Source organism: Hydra vulgaris, chromosome 04 (assembly GCF_038396675.1).
Source record: "Hydra vulgaris chromosome 04, alternate assembly HydraT2T_AEP".
Taxonomy (NCBI): Eukaryota; Metazoa; Cnidaria; class Hydrozoa; order Anthoathecata; family Hydridae; genus Hydra; species Hydra vulgaris.
The window spans coordinates 44,566,422-44,585,000 of NC_088923.1; the positions used below are offsets into that span (position 1 = coordinate 44,566,422).

General features: G+C 27.4%; 1 protein-coding gene across 1 annotated transcript; it reads right to left on the reverse strand.

The window, feature by feature from the left end:
• Nucleotides 1–3,288: 3,288 nt before the first annotated feature.
• LOC100212766 (transmembrane protein 41B) lies at nt 3,289–17,309 on the reverse strand. Its single transcript, XM_065796429.1, has 2 exons — nt 17,176–17,309; nt 3,289–4,162 (listed from the first exon to the last, which is right to left on the reverse strand). The coding sequence occupies exons 1-2, from the start codon at nt 17,195–17,197 to the stop codon at nt 3,369–3,371; spliced, it is 816 nt and encodes a 271-aa protein (XP_065652501.1). The 5' UTR covers nt 17,198–17,309; the 3' UTR covers nt 3,289–3,368.
• Nucleotides 17,310–18,579: the final 1,270 nt, after the last annotated feature.

Below are 18,579 nucleotides of genomic sequence, written 5' to 3' on the forward strand. Positions count from 1 at the left end.
AATGTATTGATGTGCATATAATGTAAAAACACTGTCGCGAATGCAATATAAAAAGTATAAACCTACAAAATCTTGAATATAATAAACGATTAATGAATCATGATTTCAATGTAACTCATAAAAGATCATCTGGTTCAATGGAAGGAGCCGGAGCTATTGAAATATTTAATAGATCAGTACAGAGACATAACTTGATTTACCATGAATTCTTTGGGTATGGGGACACCTCTTCTTTTAAGGAAGTAGCTGATTCAAATCTTAATTCACAATTTGATGTGACAACAGAAAAGTTAGAATGTATTGGACATATTCGAAAAAGATTAGGGACCAGGTTACGTGCCAAAATAAATATTAATAAAGACGCTAAAACCCTGCTTTCAGAAAAAGAAAAGCTGACTGAATCTACTGCTAACTCAATGCAATATTTTTATGAGAAAGCTATAAGAGACAATATTATTTATTTGCATGCCATGAAGAAGGCCGTTGTCCCAGTTCTTTGGCATTATACTTAGTATATGTTGTGCCAACCGCTCAAGCTAATACTTATTTTTCTGATGAATGAAGTGTCAACCCAACTTCAACCAACTTCAACCCAAACTGTCCTTTTGCTAAGGTTTGATGTGAAGTAAACAAGATTATAATTATATTTAAAATCTATCAAATCACTGCAATATTATTAAAAAAAGTACAGAAGTTTAATTTCGCATTATTTATTTAACACAATAAGAACACAATAAAAATGAACAAGGTATAATTTGTAATAATAATAACAAACATTAAAATTTTTTGGATTTTCCAGAAATTTTCCAGTTTATTCGCTGAAAGCTTAATTAGGTCTGGTTTTATATCTTGGCTAGCTACCACTTTCATTATGAAAGACAAATTTTCATCAGTAAGCCTGGACCTCTCAGGGGGTTTATTTTGTTTTGTGTGTGAAAAAAGTTGCTCACAAAGATAAGTACTGCCAAACATTGCACATATTTGACATGCAAACTAAATTATCTTGGAAAATTGAAATGGCGGAAAAATAAATAAATCTTGGGTACACCAACATCAGTAAATTGTTGTTTGAGAACAGAATCACACTGAAGTTCAATAAATTCCATTTGCAGATCTTCTTCCACTTTTTCAATATCAAAGTTGAATGGTGAGATGAACAAAGTAAACTTTGATTCACATTTTTTGAAATCTTAAAACCTCACTTCAAAATCTTGTTTTATATTGTTTATATTTTTTGAGTAGCTGCTGAACATAAAATTTGGGTCATGCAGCTTCATAGACTTGCACGTCTCAAAATGTGCCAAATTTTCTTGTTCAATTTGGCGTTCTTAGAGTAAAGGCTTGGTTTGAAAAGCTCTGGCATTATCAAACATTGTAGTGACCAATTTGTTCTTTATTTGCAAAATAATGTTCTGATCATTCAGGTGTTTTGTGACATCAACTAGAAAAGCTAAATCTTGAAGAAACTTGGTATTTTTTATAACTGAAATATCTTTTCCTTTTGTTTCCAAAAATTGAAATATTTCGGTTTTCAGATGATTGAATGTTTTGAGTACTTTGTGACATGATAACTATCGAACTTTAGTCTACTATGGTAAATCCTCATTTTCACTGTCATTTTTATTCAACAATAAAGCAAACTGACGATGATTTAGTCCTCTTGCTCTTATAAATTATTTTTTCCGCATAATACTTCCTGGTGAATGATACAATGAAAATTCTTAATCTTTTTGCTAATTTTCTCATTTAATTTACCAACAAGACCCTTCTTCGAACCAATCATAGCGGGTGCTCCATCAGTAACTATAGACACAAGTTAAGTTATTGGAAGTTTATACTTGTTCAGTATTTTTTCAATCTCCAAAAAAATTTCTACACCTGCTGCTGTACTATGCATTGGAATCAACTCCAGAAGTTCATCTGTAATTTCATATTTGTAATAGCAACCTCTGATAAAAAAACAACTGTGCAACATCTTTGACATCTGTACTTTCATCAAGAAAAAACCTAAACATCCATGCAAATTTTTATTAACTGACTTCTCGAATCTGTTGTTATGTCATTTACACGCTCAGCTACTGTATTTCTTGAAAGGCTTGTTGTTAAAATCTTTTATTTTTTTACGGCAAAGAATCTCTGCAGTTTCATTTAGGCAGTTATTTTAATAAATTCACCTTCAGTAAAAGGTCTGGAATGAGATGCAATTAAATGTGCCAGATTATAACTTGCTTTGACTACGAGTTCATTTGATTTGTTCACGGAATGAAAAATATTTTGTTGCTTTTTAAGTTTGGCTTTTAGTACATTAAATTTATCGGTCCTTTTGTTTTTTTGATAAATTTTAAATTTTTCCTGATGAGTTTTATAGTGCCTCCTAATATTGAACTTTTTCGGCACACTAACTTTTTGTTGACAAATCAGTCAAATAATACTTTTATAAATGATTGTAAAAAATTATAGCACTTCCAATTTTGATTGAAAAATTCTTTTTTCATCTTAAATTTTACGTTTTCTGCTTGCACTTGCTTTTGAATGAGACATTTTGATTTTAGTGACAATAACAAAAAACAAAAATAGCTTTGTGTTAAACAACATAAAGATAACGACTGATCTATTAGGCTGGGTGAATAAAAAAAAAGCAATAGCTTTTCTCAGCGTTTTTGGAGTAATAGTTCAGCTAAACGATAATAAAAATTTCATCAATTTTGATCAAATTTTTGTTCACATAAAGCTGAGCAATTAATTACTCGGCGTTTTTTGGAGTAAATTGCTCAGTTTTACGTAAATAAAAATTTGAGAGATTTTGCTTTAATCTTTATTTACGTAAAGCTGAACAATTACTCCAAAAACGCTGAGTAAAAGCATCTGCTTTTTTATATTCACCCGCCTTATTTTCTCATATCGATTGTTAAAATTAAAATATATTGTCATAAATTTTTATGGTTTTAATTTCAGAGTATAGAGTCGTTTAGATACGCCATTTTTTAAAAACATGTTGGTCACGTGACTTAGGATTTATTTTACCATAGGTTTGAGTTTAAATAACTGGGACAACTGCGTTTCTTACAAAGTAAACATTGGATAACAATGGTTGTTTCATCATAAAAATATCTTAAACTTGAAGTTTTCAAAAAGTGGACATATTTTCCTAATATTTGATTTCATATTTGATTCATTCAAGCTTTTATTGTTTTTTTTAAAACGATTTTACTAAACGGTTTTTAAATGGCTTTTTATGTCTAAAATTAGTAATTAAACTTTTTATAAGTCTAAAAACTACAACAAATATAAATATATATATAAATATATATTATTAAAAATATATAAATTAAATAATCTACAGTTGATTATAGTCAATAAAAAAAATATTATTGCAGTTTCTTTTGTAACTTTTTTCGAAATATTACAGGAAGCAAAGAAATTAACGCTGACATAACAACAACAATAATAGATTTAAAAGAAAATGCATCCCCAGTAGCGGAAAGTTCGTAAAGTTCTACACCAGCACTGATAAAACCAAAAGAAGGAGGTGCAACGCCTATAAATGTACCAAAGAAAAATGGCCAAATTGAAACGTTTAAGACAGGAGCGGTTATATTTATAAACCAGTTAGGAAGGAAAGGCGTAATTCGTAAAAAAGTTATATAACTAAGCATATCTTTTTCATGATTTTCTACCTGCTTCTTCCAATTGATAAGCCTGTCTGGAAAATATTTCTTTACTAATTTTCTACCAACAATCGAAAACAAAATATAACAAAGAGTTGCTCCCAGACTCGAACATAAACATACAAGAAACAATGCGAGAGGGAACGGAAATATGAAACCAGATAAGATGCTTAAGAAAATTGATCCAGGAATAGCAAATGATTGCAAAAATATATATGTCAGAACAAAAGCTACTAAAACATAGCCATAGTAATCATCTTTGTAATTTGATATTACTCGACCAAGTGCTTTAGCATCCTCTAAGTTTTTGGGTAACTTCACTTTTGAAGCATCAGATTTACTAAGTGTCGGTGAATGCAAGTACAAGTATAACATAGCTAAAAATGCACAAGTGAAGATTGCAAAAATCATTAACAATGATCGAAGAGTATCATCTTGGTCTATTGGTTCATTTGGGACTTTTTTTGAGCAAGAATCTCCATCGGTACTTATTGCTAAAAGATAAAAAACAAAAACATTTTTAAATCTTAAAGGATAGAAAAACTATTTAAATACAATAAAACTATAAATAAACAATAACATATTTGACACAACCCGAGGCAGGGCCGCCAAGAGACAGGGGCGAAAAGGACATATGTGCCCAGGGCGCCAAAAAAATAGCTGCGACAGAATTGGAAGGACAAAAATTTTTTTTTTGAATGTCAAATAACGTTTTAATTTTTTTTGCTTTTTCTGATGTTAATGTGTTGTTACAGTGTCTTTGAGTGTCTATTAGAGTGTGTCGATTTTCACTTTTTTTTGAAATTTGATGATGGCTAGTATTTTTTTTTTGTAAATAAGTATGCAAAACATGAAAATATTTTTTATTTGGAAAAAAAAATCTTTTAAGCTACTTTTTTTCACCCTTAAACTATAATTTTATTGGACTTTTAGTTTTTATTCTTGAAATTGAAGTTTGCCGTTATCTCCGAAGAAGATCGCATTTATTTAAACTAAGCAAACTAAGATTTAACTTTGTTCGCAAAATCATGCATTTCAAAATTTAGTTTAACAAACAACGTGTAAACAACAATTTTGTTTTAAATACACACTCTCCTTTTCGCAATGTTTATATTATTTTTAGATTATGTAGGAATGATGAACTGTGTGTCTTACATTTTATTTATAAGGCATTATGAATTGTAGATTTTTTGTTTGTTATTAAATTTTAATACCTTTCAAAAACTGTGTGTGTGTGTATATATATATATATATACTTTTATTTCGAAAAATTGTTTATGTATATATTTATTTATATAATAAAAGTTTATATAAATAAAATTAATTTATTTTTCAGAAAGATGGCTCAATGTTTTTAAAAGTATTACTGTATTAGTAAAACGCCTCCGTCTTATTTTTTTATTTGTAGATAAAGTAAAGTATTTTTAGAGCATAAACAATTTTTAAATCTTTTAAAAAAAAAATTATATATAAATGTCATATACCACCAAAACCAGAAGTAAATCAGCTTGTCAACTTAGTAATTTGATTGGAAAGAGTTCAGAGTTTCTTCCATCAGAACTCCCAACTTCCAGAGATATTCTCAAGTATGGCCTATATTTAAGGGAGATTAGTGAAAAAAATTACAGAAACTATACTGTAGATCAGCTTGTAAAAGATATTATTCCAGGAATTTTGTTACAGTGGAAAAAAGCTAATTCTCAATTTATAAATCCAGTTATTAATTCTGAAAGAAGAATCAAATGTAAAGTAAAAGATTTGTGGTTATTGGCTGTTAAAGTTAGTAATGGCAATGTAGCCTCACCAATTAGAAATAGATTTATGGAAAAACTTGATAAACTTTTTGATTTATTTACATGCAATTGTAAAATACTTTTTTGCTTAGAGAATAATTGTGAAGAAAACTGTGACAGAAAAGCTCACATTGTATGTACTTGTAAAAAAGAAAAAAAAATTCCTCTTCCTGAGTTGAACTTTGTTAGATATCAAAGAGAAAAAGTTGGAACCAAACCTATCCTTCAAATAGCTGGCATTGATCATATTGAAACGATTGTCAATAGAAAATCAGGTTTCACAAATAAAAAAATAAATAACAGACCAAGAGATTCTTAATCAAGAAAATGATTTTTTTTCCTTAAGAGTGACTCAGACAAAGTCTGTGAAGATACAAATGATAAAATAAAAATTAATATTTCAAAAATAAAAAAAGTGAAAGAAAAAAGTGTATTATATAACACAATGAATATAAAAAATATAGCATTAGCAAGCTTAAGACCATCATACAGGTTTAAGAGAAAATGCAGAAATAGCAACTGCTGCCCTTAATGATGCTAAAATTATCACTAAAGGAAACACTTGCTTAATTATTGACCACAACAAAGTTAAGCGAGCTCAAGAAAAAATTGGAAAAGAGTTGACCTTAAAACTCCAAAATGAACTTAACAATAATGGTTTGAGTTGTATTTTCTTTGATGTTAGAAAATATGACACTAAAATTTTCTTTGATGTTGAAGGCAGAGAATTCTCAGGTTTAATAAAAGAAGAACATTATACTGTGTGCAGTGAAGCTGGTGGAAATTATCTATTCCATTTTGTTCCTGAAGAGTCAGATTTAAAAAAACCTGCAGAGATAATTGCTGATCATTTAATCGAATGGCTTAAAGGACATTTGACATTGTAAGCTATAGGTTGTGATAGTGTGATACTAATTTGAAAAAATTAAAATATTGTGATACTAATTTAAATACTGGATGGGCAGGAGGAAAAATACAATGGGTTGAAAAAAAACTAATAAAAAACTTGTATGGATTGTATGTGATCTGCACACTGGGGAACTAGGGTTAAGAAGTCTTATTAACTTTCTTGATGGTCCTACTAAAGCCAGCAATCATTGGTCAGGACCGCTGGGTAAGATGGTGAATGATGCTACCAACCTTGAAGTTAACCCAGAATTTTTAAAAGTGTGTGAAAACTCTCCACTTATCTACGTCCTATCTTATCTAGTCCTGACATTATCAAAACTTATCTAGTCTATCTTATCTAGTCCTGACATTATCAAAGTCCTGACATTATCAAAACTTATCTAGTCTATCTTATCTAGTCCTGACATTATCAAAGATCTAAGCATTGATCAGAGCTATGCGTACCAAATTGTGACATCTATTAAAACTGGAGTTCTGGCACTTCAATTTGGAGATTTGGACTTTTAGGATTCGAAAGACTGCTGCCATCATTATGGAAGCAACCTGTTTGTCTGAACTTATAGACTGGAGTGATATTACTGAACCACCTCTAACATGTCATTTATCAACTGAAGCAGTTAAAGAATTTATTAACACTCCAATGAAAGTAACAATGTGGCCTTCCCATACACAATCTGTTAAAAGATGTGTAAAAATGACATCTGAAAGTGCTTGTCATGTCTTTGGTCAGGCCAGAGGAAATACTTACATTCAAGGTCAAGTTGCTAGCAGAGAATTAATGTCCAATAATTCTAGTAAGAAAGACATGGTAAACCTCATGAAAAAAAATTAGTTGCAAACTATTATTTAATCATCTTTAGTTACATAACTATTTCTTGGACTTGTTTTTTTATGAAGTAAATATAAACATATGTGTGTATAAAAAACTTGATGTTATAATATATACATATATATATATATATATATATATATATATATATATATATATATATATATATATATATATATATATATATATATATACATACATATATATATATATATATATATATATATATATATATATATATATATATATATATATATATATATATATATATATATAAGGGTGGCTCTTAAAACAACATTTTTGAAAAAAACCTGTTCTTACCCCTTTACTTTGTTCTATATAATACTAAAACACTAGGTTTAAAATTTTTTTGAACAAAAAATTATTTTAGGGGTAGCTCAAGACCCTTAAAAATTTGACTGGTCCCTAAAATTTTGAAAATAAAAGTTCTTCTAAAGTATGTCAAGCTGGTAATCAAAAGAAGCGAAATTATATAAAAACTTTAAAAATAATAATCAATTTACAAAAAAATAACTTAAAATAAAGATAAAAAAAGTCATTATTTTCAAGTTTTAAAAAAATAGTTTTTTTAACATGCTTTTTTTGTAAAGTGATTACTGTTTTTAAAGCTTTTTTATAATTTCGCTTCTTTTGAGTACCAGGTTGTCATACTGTAGAAGAACTTTTATTTTCAAAATTTTAGGGACCAGTCAAATTTTTAAGGGTCTTGAGCTACCCCTAAAATAGTTTTTTGTTTAAAAAAATTTTAAACCTAGTGTTTTAGTATGATATAGAACAAAGTAAAGGGGTAAGAACAGGTTTTTTTCAAAAATCTTGTTTTAAGTGCCACCCTAATATATATATATATATATATATATATAAATATATATATATATATATATATATATATATATATATATATATATATATATATATGTATGTATGTATGTATGTATGTATGTATGTATGTATGTATGTATGTATGTATGTATGTATGTATGTATGTATGTATGTATGTATGTATGTATGTATGTATGTATGTATGTATGTATTTATATGTACGTATGTATGTATTTTTTTATTGTTTTTTTATGACTTGTTTTGTTTTTTTAAATTTTATATCTTGGACTTGTTTTTTTATGAAGTAAATATAAACATATGAGTGTATAAAAAACTTGATGTTCTACTTTTTACTTTAAAATCTAAACTCTTTCTGATTAAAATAATGAGCTGATATACATTTAGTTTTTGGTATTACAAATGTGTGTGTGTATATATATATATATATATATATATATATATATATATATATATATATATATATAATATATATATATATATATATATATATATAAACTCTTTCTAATTAAAATAATGAACTGATATACACTTAGTTTTTGGTATTACAAATGTGTGTAAATACATATATATATATATATATATATATATATATATATATATATATTTTTTTTTTTTAAAAAGTATTAAAATATAATACGAAAACATTATAAACTGTAGTTTTTTTAACTTGTAAAACACACAGTTAAAATAAAGAACTTTAAATCATCATTCCTATATAATCCAAAAAATATAAACATTGCGAAAAGGAGAGTGTATACTTAAAAAATATATTTGTTATTTTATGTTGTTTAATAAACTAAATTTTGAAATGCGGAAAGTTATGCACTAAGTTAAATTTTAGTTTACTACATGGTTTGGTAAATAAATGCGATCTTCTTCGGAGATTACGGCAAACTTCAGTTTCAAGAATAAAAACTAAGTCTAAAAAAATAATAGTTCAAGGGTGAAAAAAAGTAGCTTGAAAGATTTTTTTTCCAAAAAAAATTATTTTCATGTTTTGCATACTGATTTACAAAAAAAAAAAATACTAGCCATCATCAAATTTCAAAAAAAAGTGAAAATCGACACACCCTAGTGTCTATATCGAATTTATCTTATATGGTTAGATATGAGTTTTTTTTGAAATAAAAATTTTCATGAACCAAGTTTGTGTAAAATTGGCTTTTATAATACCTTATATAACATGATGAGATTTTAATTGCAAAAAAGTAAAAAAAGTGGTTGATTAGATATCAAATAAATTTGATTCATGTGTGTATAAAAATCAACTTGCTTCATTTAAATTACGAAAGAATTAATGTTTTAAATAATTCATTTCCTTTTCTTAGTAGGTGTGTACCAACCATAGAAAAAAAGTTAAGTTGATTTTTATATTGAAGACATTAAAGTAGACACTAAATTTTATCGAAACAAAACATTTTATTGTTTAAGATAAACATTGAAGGTTATTTTTGAAAAAAAAAATTATTTCGTAAATACTTTTTTATAAATACTCTTTTATAAATAAATTATATTTCATAAACTTCTTTTTCATAAACTTTATAACTATATTTCATTAATACTTTTTTCATAAATACTATATTTCATAAATATTAAAAATAGAAAAAAAAGTATTTCATAAATGATTATTCTGAAAATCTCAACGAAAAATTATTATATTTTGTTGAAATTTAAACACCCTGTAGACAGTTGTTAAACTTTAGCAAATAAAGTTAATTCTTATACAAAAAATTCTTTTGAAAGTTTTAATGTAAAAAATAAATCAAACCCACATCAAGCTAGTCTAGTCATAGTACAAATAACTTTTTAGGCTACTCTTATTGAAATAAAACATGCTGAAAAATGCATTACTGTATACATCAGTTTCTGGTCAGATGCTTGTGCATACATAATACAGCATTTTCAACATGCTCCCAACGTCCAGATCTATACAGATGCTGTGAGCTGGATGCAATAGTAAACTATCTTTAAAAGTTTGCTCAAAGGTATTCTAGACAGTTTAGAAAGCTATTCTAAACAGTTTAGTGTAAAAATGCATGGAAATATTAGCATGTTATTGTCAATATTGTGCCACACCATTAACATCTGCACAGATAGTTGTATAACATGATATTAAAAAGGACAAACTAAATGTCCCATCTCAAAAACGGAAACAAAGTCGAAGCTTATAACTACAAGCTGGTGTCTGTCTTCACTGCGCAAAGGTGACAGAGAGAATTATCAAAGATAAGATTATGAAATAGTGTACATAATCTAATTTTAAAGTGTTAACAAACCTGTTTAAATATTACAAAATTCTAATGGGATCAGTTTATCATTGATACTTAGGTATCAATGATAAACTAATTCAAGGTTTTGACAAAATTTTTATAGACTTTTCAAAAGCATTTAAAACAGTGTCACACAAAGACTTCTTCATAAGAATCACGTCTAGCTATTTAAACAATTAAACTGGATTACTGGTTGGCTAGCTGATAGATGACAATAAGTAGTCAATTAGGGAAAAAAGACTAGTGTCATCCCTAAAGGATAAGTTCCTGCATTACTGCTATCACATTTATTGTTAATAACTAAACAGACTGCATTTATAACAAGATCATAAAAGTTATTGATGTCAGTTTTTCTCATACTACGAAAAAACTGCAAGCGGAAATGGTGACAAGCGACTGTGGTTGATATTTGACTAGGGCTGGGGCCAGGTTCGACAAAATATACTTGGAGCTGGGTTTATGGCCAGGACCGCATAAACATTTATAAATCCTAAAGTATATTTTTTAATTCAAAATTCATGTTATATTTTGTATATATATGCATATACAAACATTATTATGATCAACATGATCATCATAATCATCATTACCATGATGATGGTGATAACGATGATGATGATGATCATTATCAGGCTTTAGCCTTCCTCTTTTATGCTGTTTCTCTAATATAAACTATCTAGAGCATTTTTTTACTTAACTAAAGCTCATTCATACATTATGTAAGGCACTCTCTCTTTAAGTTTTCTTACTTCTACCATTACCAGTTTGTACTGAAGCTATGTCAGCATCTAAATAAATAGCAAACATATGTTTATATTACGATTAATCTTCACTCAGTTATTAGTTTCTTTATATAAAGGTTTTGAGATTTTTAAATTATTTCTTTCTAACTGTAGTAGTAAAGTTATTCTTGAAGGCTTACCCTCTTCTTTATTTCAATTAACTTTAAGGGTATCACAAGGTTCTATCTTTGCTCCTTTATCGTTTCTTATCTACAATAACAATCTTCATAAAATCTAAAGTGGCTGTATTTGCTGATGACTTGCCTTTATACTCTTGTCTTGACAAAAAATCTTCACTTTTTAATTGCTTAGAACAAGTAGCCAATTTTTAATCTGATCTCTCTTCTGTCACAGCCTAGGGCTTGCAATGGCTCATGGATTCAAATTCTAGACTTATAAACCATAATTTTTGTTAGACAGAACTCATTTATTTACTGCAAAAATATATTGCAACTTTGTTGGCAGTGGCATTTCTATATTGACGAATAACAACCCTCTTACACTCAGATGAAGTCTAAAAGCACATTTTAAATGTAATTAGATCTGCTTTATCTGCCAAGCTTAAGTCACTCTCCCATTGTTGTAAGGTTGCAGTTCTTTCTTTTTTCTACAAATACAATCATGGTCAATGCTCAAAAGAGCTATCATCTCTACAACGATAAACCTAAACTAATTCTTGCTTGAATAAGTTTTTTTTTCTTCAATAAGTTGCATCCTTTTACTGTATCTGTCCCTTCATGCTATAAAAACTTTTATTTCCAGTTTTTTTCCTTGAACATCAAAAAAAACCTTATAACTCTTACACATCTTCATGTATTCCTTTTTTATACAACTTACAACTTTTTAAGTCTTCCGTTATACATTTCCTAGTCTTTTAACTTATTTCTTATTATACTTATTATACTTATTACTTCTTATTATACTAACTCTATTTTAAAGTAACTCATAACTTAATAGTTGTTGCCTGCAATCTTGCTGGAACTAAATTTGAGTTTAAATATATATATATTAATGTATGCCAGTATTTAAGAAATAGTAAATGTAAGCATAAAATTATAACATAATATGGGTCAAATCATTATATTTCAACCAATTTAAACAAAACTTTGTGGTGCACCATCTCTGATTTTCCTGATTTTTACATATTGTTATGTGCATCATGTAGGTAGGTTAAATTTGAAATTTCAGACTTCCAGGTACAACGGTTCGGAAATTATAGCCTTACAAACATGACAGAGTGGCCCCCCTCGATTTACAAATGGTCAAAACAGACTACTTTAGAGCTGTATAACTTTTTTCTCACTTTCAACAAGTGTCTCATTTTTTCTAGAACTATTTTCTGGATAGTTCTCTCTTTAAAAAAGTGGTTTTTATTAACTTGTGTTAAATTAGAAAAAAATGATGACCTTCTCAACTCTGGAAAAAATCATAAAACTGCTAAAATATGCCAAAATCAAACTAATTGTAGTATTATTCTGTTCATCCACAAGTCTTTACAGATAGCTTTTCTGATTAGCTACTACTGTCTGCAATAAACGGGCAAAAAATAGGCAGCTTGTTGCAATTTAGAACTTAAATATATCAAAAAGCATAATGTCCACTTGCCTAAAAAGTCCAATTTTCAGCCATTTTGAGATGCTTGTAAATTTTTCTAACACTTTGTTTTGATCCAAGGTTAACAGCATATAAGACCATTAGACCTAACTATCTGAAAATGCAAACATTATAAACTTGTCAAATCCACACCAAAAATGCCAGCATTTTTAAACTACCTTATTTTTCAATCATCAACGGTTGTACGTGTTACTAGAAACCAATGCCCCTCTAATCTGTCAACTGGCCTATGTAAAGGGTGCACCTAATTATAAGTCATTTCTTAATAAAAGGAAAGATATGGTTGGTTGTCCTCTCTTTGATCTGGTCTTTATAGTAGACAGGGGCAAAAATAAAGGGGGCAGTAACTTTTTAGAGACCTTCATTATGGTTCAAATAAAGGTCTCTAAATTAATTTAGATATTTAGGTACTTAATACCTAAATAAGTTTCAAAATGAAACCATTATTTCTTTAAATTCTATTTTATTATAGGTATTCAGTGGTGTTTATGTGGTCTGGACCACTCCCCTCCCCCCACTCACTAAGGTGAGGGGAGGGGGTTTGAGGTGGCACCAATCAAATTCAACTTACATTTAGTAATTTAATTAACTTTTGTTAATTCCTTTTAAGACAATTACATTTTATATTTGCTGGAAAATCTCTCACACATTTTTGATAGTTACTATGAAAATTTAAATCTTATGGTAAAAGCATGAAAAAATGCAAAAAGATCTATTGGCCTTAACTGCATATTCATTAGAAAATGAATTATGTATATTTCATGCTAGAAAATGAATGCTAATATCTTTGTAAGTTGGTTGCCCTTCTTCCCCCTTTGATTGGTGCCACCTCAAACCCCCTCCCCCTCACCTTAGTGAGTGGGGGGAGGGGAGTGGTCCAGACCACATAAACACCACTGAATACCTATAATAAAATAGAATTTAAAGAAATAATGGTTTCATTTTGAAACTTATTTAGGTATTAAGTACCTAAATATCTAAATTAATTTAGAGACCTTTATTTGAACCATAATGAAGGTCTCTAAAAAGTTACTGCCCCCTTTATTTTTGCCCCTGTCTACTATAAAGACCAGATCAAAGAGAGGACAACCAACCATATCTTTCCTTTTATTAAGAAATGACTTATAATTAGGTGCACCCTTTACATAGGCCAGTTGACAGATTAGAGGGGCATTGGTTTCTAGTAACACGTACAACCGTTGATGATTGAAAAATAAGGTAGTTTAAAAATGCTGGCATTTTTGGTGTGGATTTGACAAGTTTATAATGTTTGCATTTTCAGATAGTTAGGTCTAATGGTCTTATATGCTGTTAACCTTGGATCAAAACAAAGTGTTAGAAAAATTTACAAGCATCTCAAAATGGCTGAAAATTGGACTTTTTAGGCAAGTGGACATTATGCTTTTTGATATATTTAAGTTCTAAACTGCAACAAGCTGCCTATTTTTTGCCCGTTTATTGCAGACAGTAGTAGCTAATCAGAAAAGCTATCTGTAAAGACTTGTGGATGAACAGAATAATACTACAATTAGTTTGATTTTGGCATATTTTAGCAGTTTTATGATTTTTTCCAGAGTTGAGAAGGTCATCATTTTTTTCTAATTTAACACAAGTTAATAAAAACCACTTTTTTAAAGAGAGAACTATCCAGAAAATAGTTCTAGAAAAAATGAGACACTTGTTGAAAGTGAGAAAAAAGTTATACAGCTCTAAAGTAGTCTGTTTTGACCATTTGTAAATCGAGGGGGGCCACTCTGTCATGTTTGTAAGGCTATAATTTCCGAACCGTTGTACCTGGAAGTCTGAAATTTCAAATTTAACCTACCTACATGATGCACATAACAATATGTAAAAATCAGGAAAATCAGAGATGGTGCACCACAAAGTTTTGTTTAAATTGGTTGAAATATAATGATTTGACCCATAAGTATTATAAAATTTTTTCTAGCCCTAACTATCAACCCCAGCTAAATCTTATAATTTTGCCGGGGCCAGGTTTGCAAAATGTCTCATTTTACTAAAGGGTTTTCAACAGCGCTGTATACTGGTTGTACAACTGACTAATGAATTTTAATGTGTTGAAGTGCAAAGTAATAAAATTTGGTTGTTAGAAAAACTAACCAACAATGTCAACACCATAGCTGATCTTGATGGTAACAGATGCAATCTAGTTTAATCATGCTATATATTAACTTTTTTAAATTACTGCAATAATATTAATTACCGCAAAACAAGTTAAATGTTATTTAACTTCTTTTTTATTATTACTACAAGGAAATGCTTATTTTTTAATTTTTTTTTAATATTAAATAATTAAATTTAATATTACATTTTTAAAAATGATTGATATTTAGAAAATTCTTTCTTTTCTCAACATATGTATAAATGAAAAAAAAATTAAATTTTTGAACTTTTAAGTAATTTTTGCTTAAATTTTTAATTGCAGCTTAGCAACTACAAAAGAGTTTACAATTCTTTAGGAAGGAAAATCATAGAAAGAAGTGCTATAAAAATGAGCTAATTTTTTTTTAAGAACAAATTTAAATATTGAACAATATTTAGTAATATTTTTAAATAAATTTGAAAGCTAGACTCAATCATTAACTTTAACTTTAATAAGCTTGAATATATTTTTTAAATCAAAATTAAAGTATATATTTTTTAAAATCTAAATTAAATCATACATTTTTTTAATCAGAATAAAACTATATACTTTTATTAAAGTAGTTTTAAATTAAATGATATATTTTTTATCAGAATTAAATTATATTATTATGATCTTTGATTCAAGCTTAGTATTAGCATTTTTCAAGCTAAAAAATCAATCATTACAATAAAACAAAAACAAAATAAAGTTTCAGTTTTATTTGAGTTTATTTCATTGGTAAATAGCAATTGTATCTAACATAATTGTCATTCAAACTTTTCTAAATATAATTTTTACATGAGCCTCATTCAAAAGTTAATGTGATTTTTTTAAAAATTAATTACTTCTTTTATCTTACCACTTATAGAATAATTTAAAAGTTAAAAAATGATAAAAAGTTAAAAAATGACAAAAAGTCGCTTAACCAAAATTGCTTACTGCTTACATAAAATCGCTAAAGGCGTACATAAATTGCTTTATGTGTAACACTTTAAAACAAAGCCTGAAGCCTGTCATCCCAATTCATAATTCAATACAAAATTGATCATCATTAAAAACAGGTTGAATTACATGTTGCAACTACAGCCTTTCTCATTAAACTCAGCATATAGCATAAGAAAAATAGCCAGTTGAAACTCTAAGGAATCAAAGATTATCCAGAAAGTCAGTACTTTTTCATGAACTGTGATCTAAAATGTCAGAATAAATTAGGGCAGAATGTAGTTGATGCAGTTTGGCTAAATGGAAAGTTTCCAACTTTTCGGAAACCAGTCAGCTCCAGTGCTTCCATGCTAGAAAAATGGAAATCACAAAGTTTCCACTTAATGCAATTTAATTTAATCATATTATAACATTCTAAAAATCTTACAAAATATGATATAAAAAATAAAATACAAATCTTCCAATTTGTCTTAAGTAGTGCAATTTTTGCCTAAAATCATGCAAAGAATCTTACTATTTTTTCGGAAACACAGCAAAAATGCTTTTTATTTTTTTGAAAAAAACTAAAACATTTTTGTTGTGCTCCTACAGCTGTACCATTACATATAGGCAGAGAAAATAGATGACCAACACAAATCTGTAATTTAGGAAATTTCAGAACATCAAAAACTGTCTTGATGGAAATGATTTTGTTCCAAAAAAATTCAGTCGTCATTGTATTTAGAGCAGACTCGGTTTCCAGGCCAAATGCTTCTATTTCTAACAGACATAGATCCCTTAGATCTTAGATCCCTCCACTTGGATTGCTGCTGCTTGGGAAACATTATAGACATTTTGACTAGTCTGAACGTAGATGGGATCTATTAACATCATATTTTATTAAATTGATAATGTAAGAGATATTCTACATTACTTTTATATAAACACTTAGTGAAGAGACTGCAAAGCATTTCATTAATTTGAATTTTGGGTAGTTAACCAAAAATCACAAATTATTTACAACTTTTATTCAAAACATTTTTTCAAGCTTAATGGGGAGGAGGTGGGAGGGAGATAGAGATGCATTGGTATGATCTTGCCATGATATGGTCTTAACTCTGGTTGTCTGGAATAATATAGCCACAACATACTCTATGAAATAGAAACTACAAATTTAATAATAAAAAATCTTTTATGAAATAATATGAGCTACTATCTTCTGTCAATATAAGATTATGCTTAGATGCCCACTAGATATGCCTAGCAATTAAAGAACAACATTTGTTCTAGAAAACAATTAGAGAACCTTTTTCAATACAATGTTTTCAAATATCAATATATGTTTTCAAAATAGACTATTAATTATAAAACTTTTTAATTACCTTTAGTAGCTTTTGAATGCATTTTTATTAGATATCTTGAAACCAAAATTTACTTGTGCGAACTTTTAAATAATTTTGAGAATTTTTTTAAACCTTAAAATAAAAAATAACAAAACGATTTTTCACAACACATTATATATAAAATTGAAAACAATGATATAAAAATTCTTAAAACAAAAATTAGAAATTAAAACGGAAAATAGAAAAGCAGAAACTAGATGCAATAAATCTAATATAAAAGATTAATTAGGAAAATCGCTAAGATTCTAATTTGGTTCATGTAAAATTGTTTATTTGAGTAAAATTTGTGTAAAATTTGTGTAAAATTGTTTATTTATCATGTAAAATTGTTTAATTGTGCAATGTGTACATCCTTTAATACTGAGTTGATTTAATACTAAGTTTATGTTGAGAAATATGTCACGATTTTCATAATATTCCTTCTCTTCTTAAAGCCAACATAAAACGTTTGACAACCTTTATATTTGCAATATTTTCATTTCGGGAATTTAATTATTTTACGCTTTAAGTTTTCTAGTTTAAATTATTGTGCGTGTGGCCATAATCTTTATTTACAAATTCTCCTTAACGACGGAATAGATTTGAAATTTTTTTCTGAACGACTTTGAAATATAATGTAGTTTATATATATATATATATATATATATATATATATATATATATATATATATATATATATATATATATATATATATATATATATATATATATATATATATATATATATATATATATATATATATATATATATATATATATATATATATATATATATATATATATATATATATACATATACAGACACACATATATATATTAATTTATTTATTCAAATAATCTTAAATCTTTACTAAAAATTAGAGTGCTCATTATTCTGAAATGAACAGGGCAATATTATATTTATAAAAAATTACTTATTAAACTTTTTTTATTTTTTACTTTGTTTCATCAATAAAGACTTGTCCAAAATCAAATAAAACCATGTTGCTTTATTTTGCATATATATATGTGTGTGTGTGTGTGTGTGTGTGTGTGTGTGTGTGTGTGTGTGTGTGTGTGTGTGTGTGTGTGTGTGTGTGTGTGTGTGTGTGTGTGTGTGTGTGTATATATATATATATATATATATATATATGTATATATATATATATATATTTATATATATATATACATATATATATATATATATACATATATATATATATATATACATATATATATATATATACATATATATATATATATATATATATATATATATATATATATATATATATATATATATATATATATATATATATATATATATATATATATATATATATATATATATATAAAATTATGAATAATATTGACATATTAGAAAAATGCAATCGTTTTCCAATA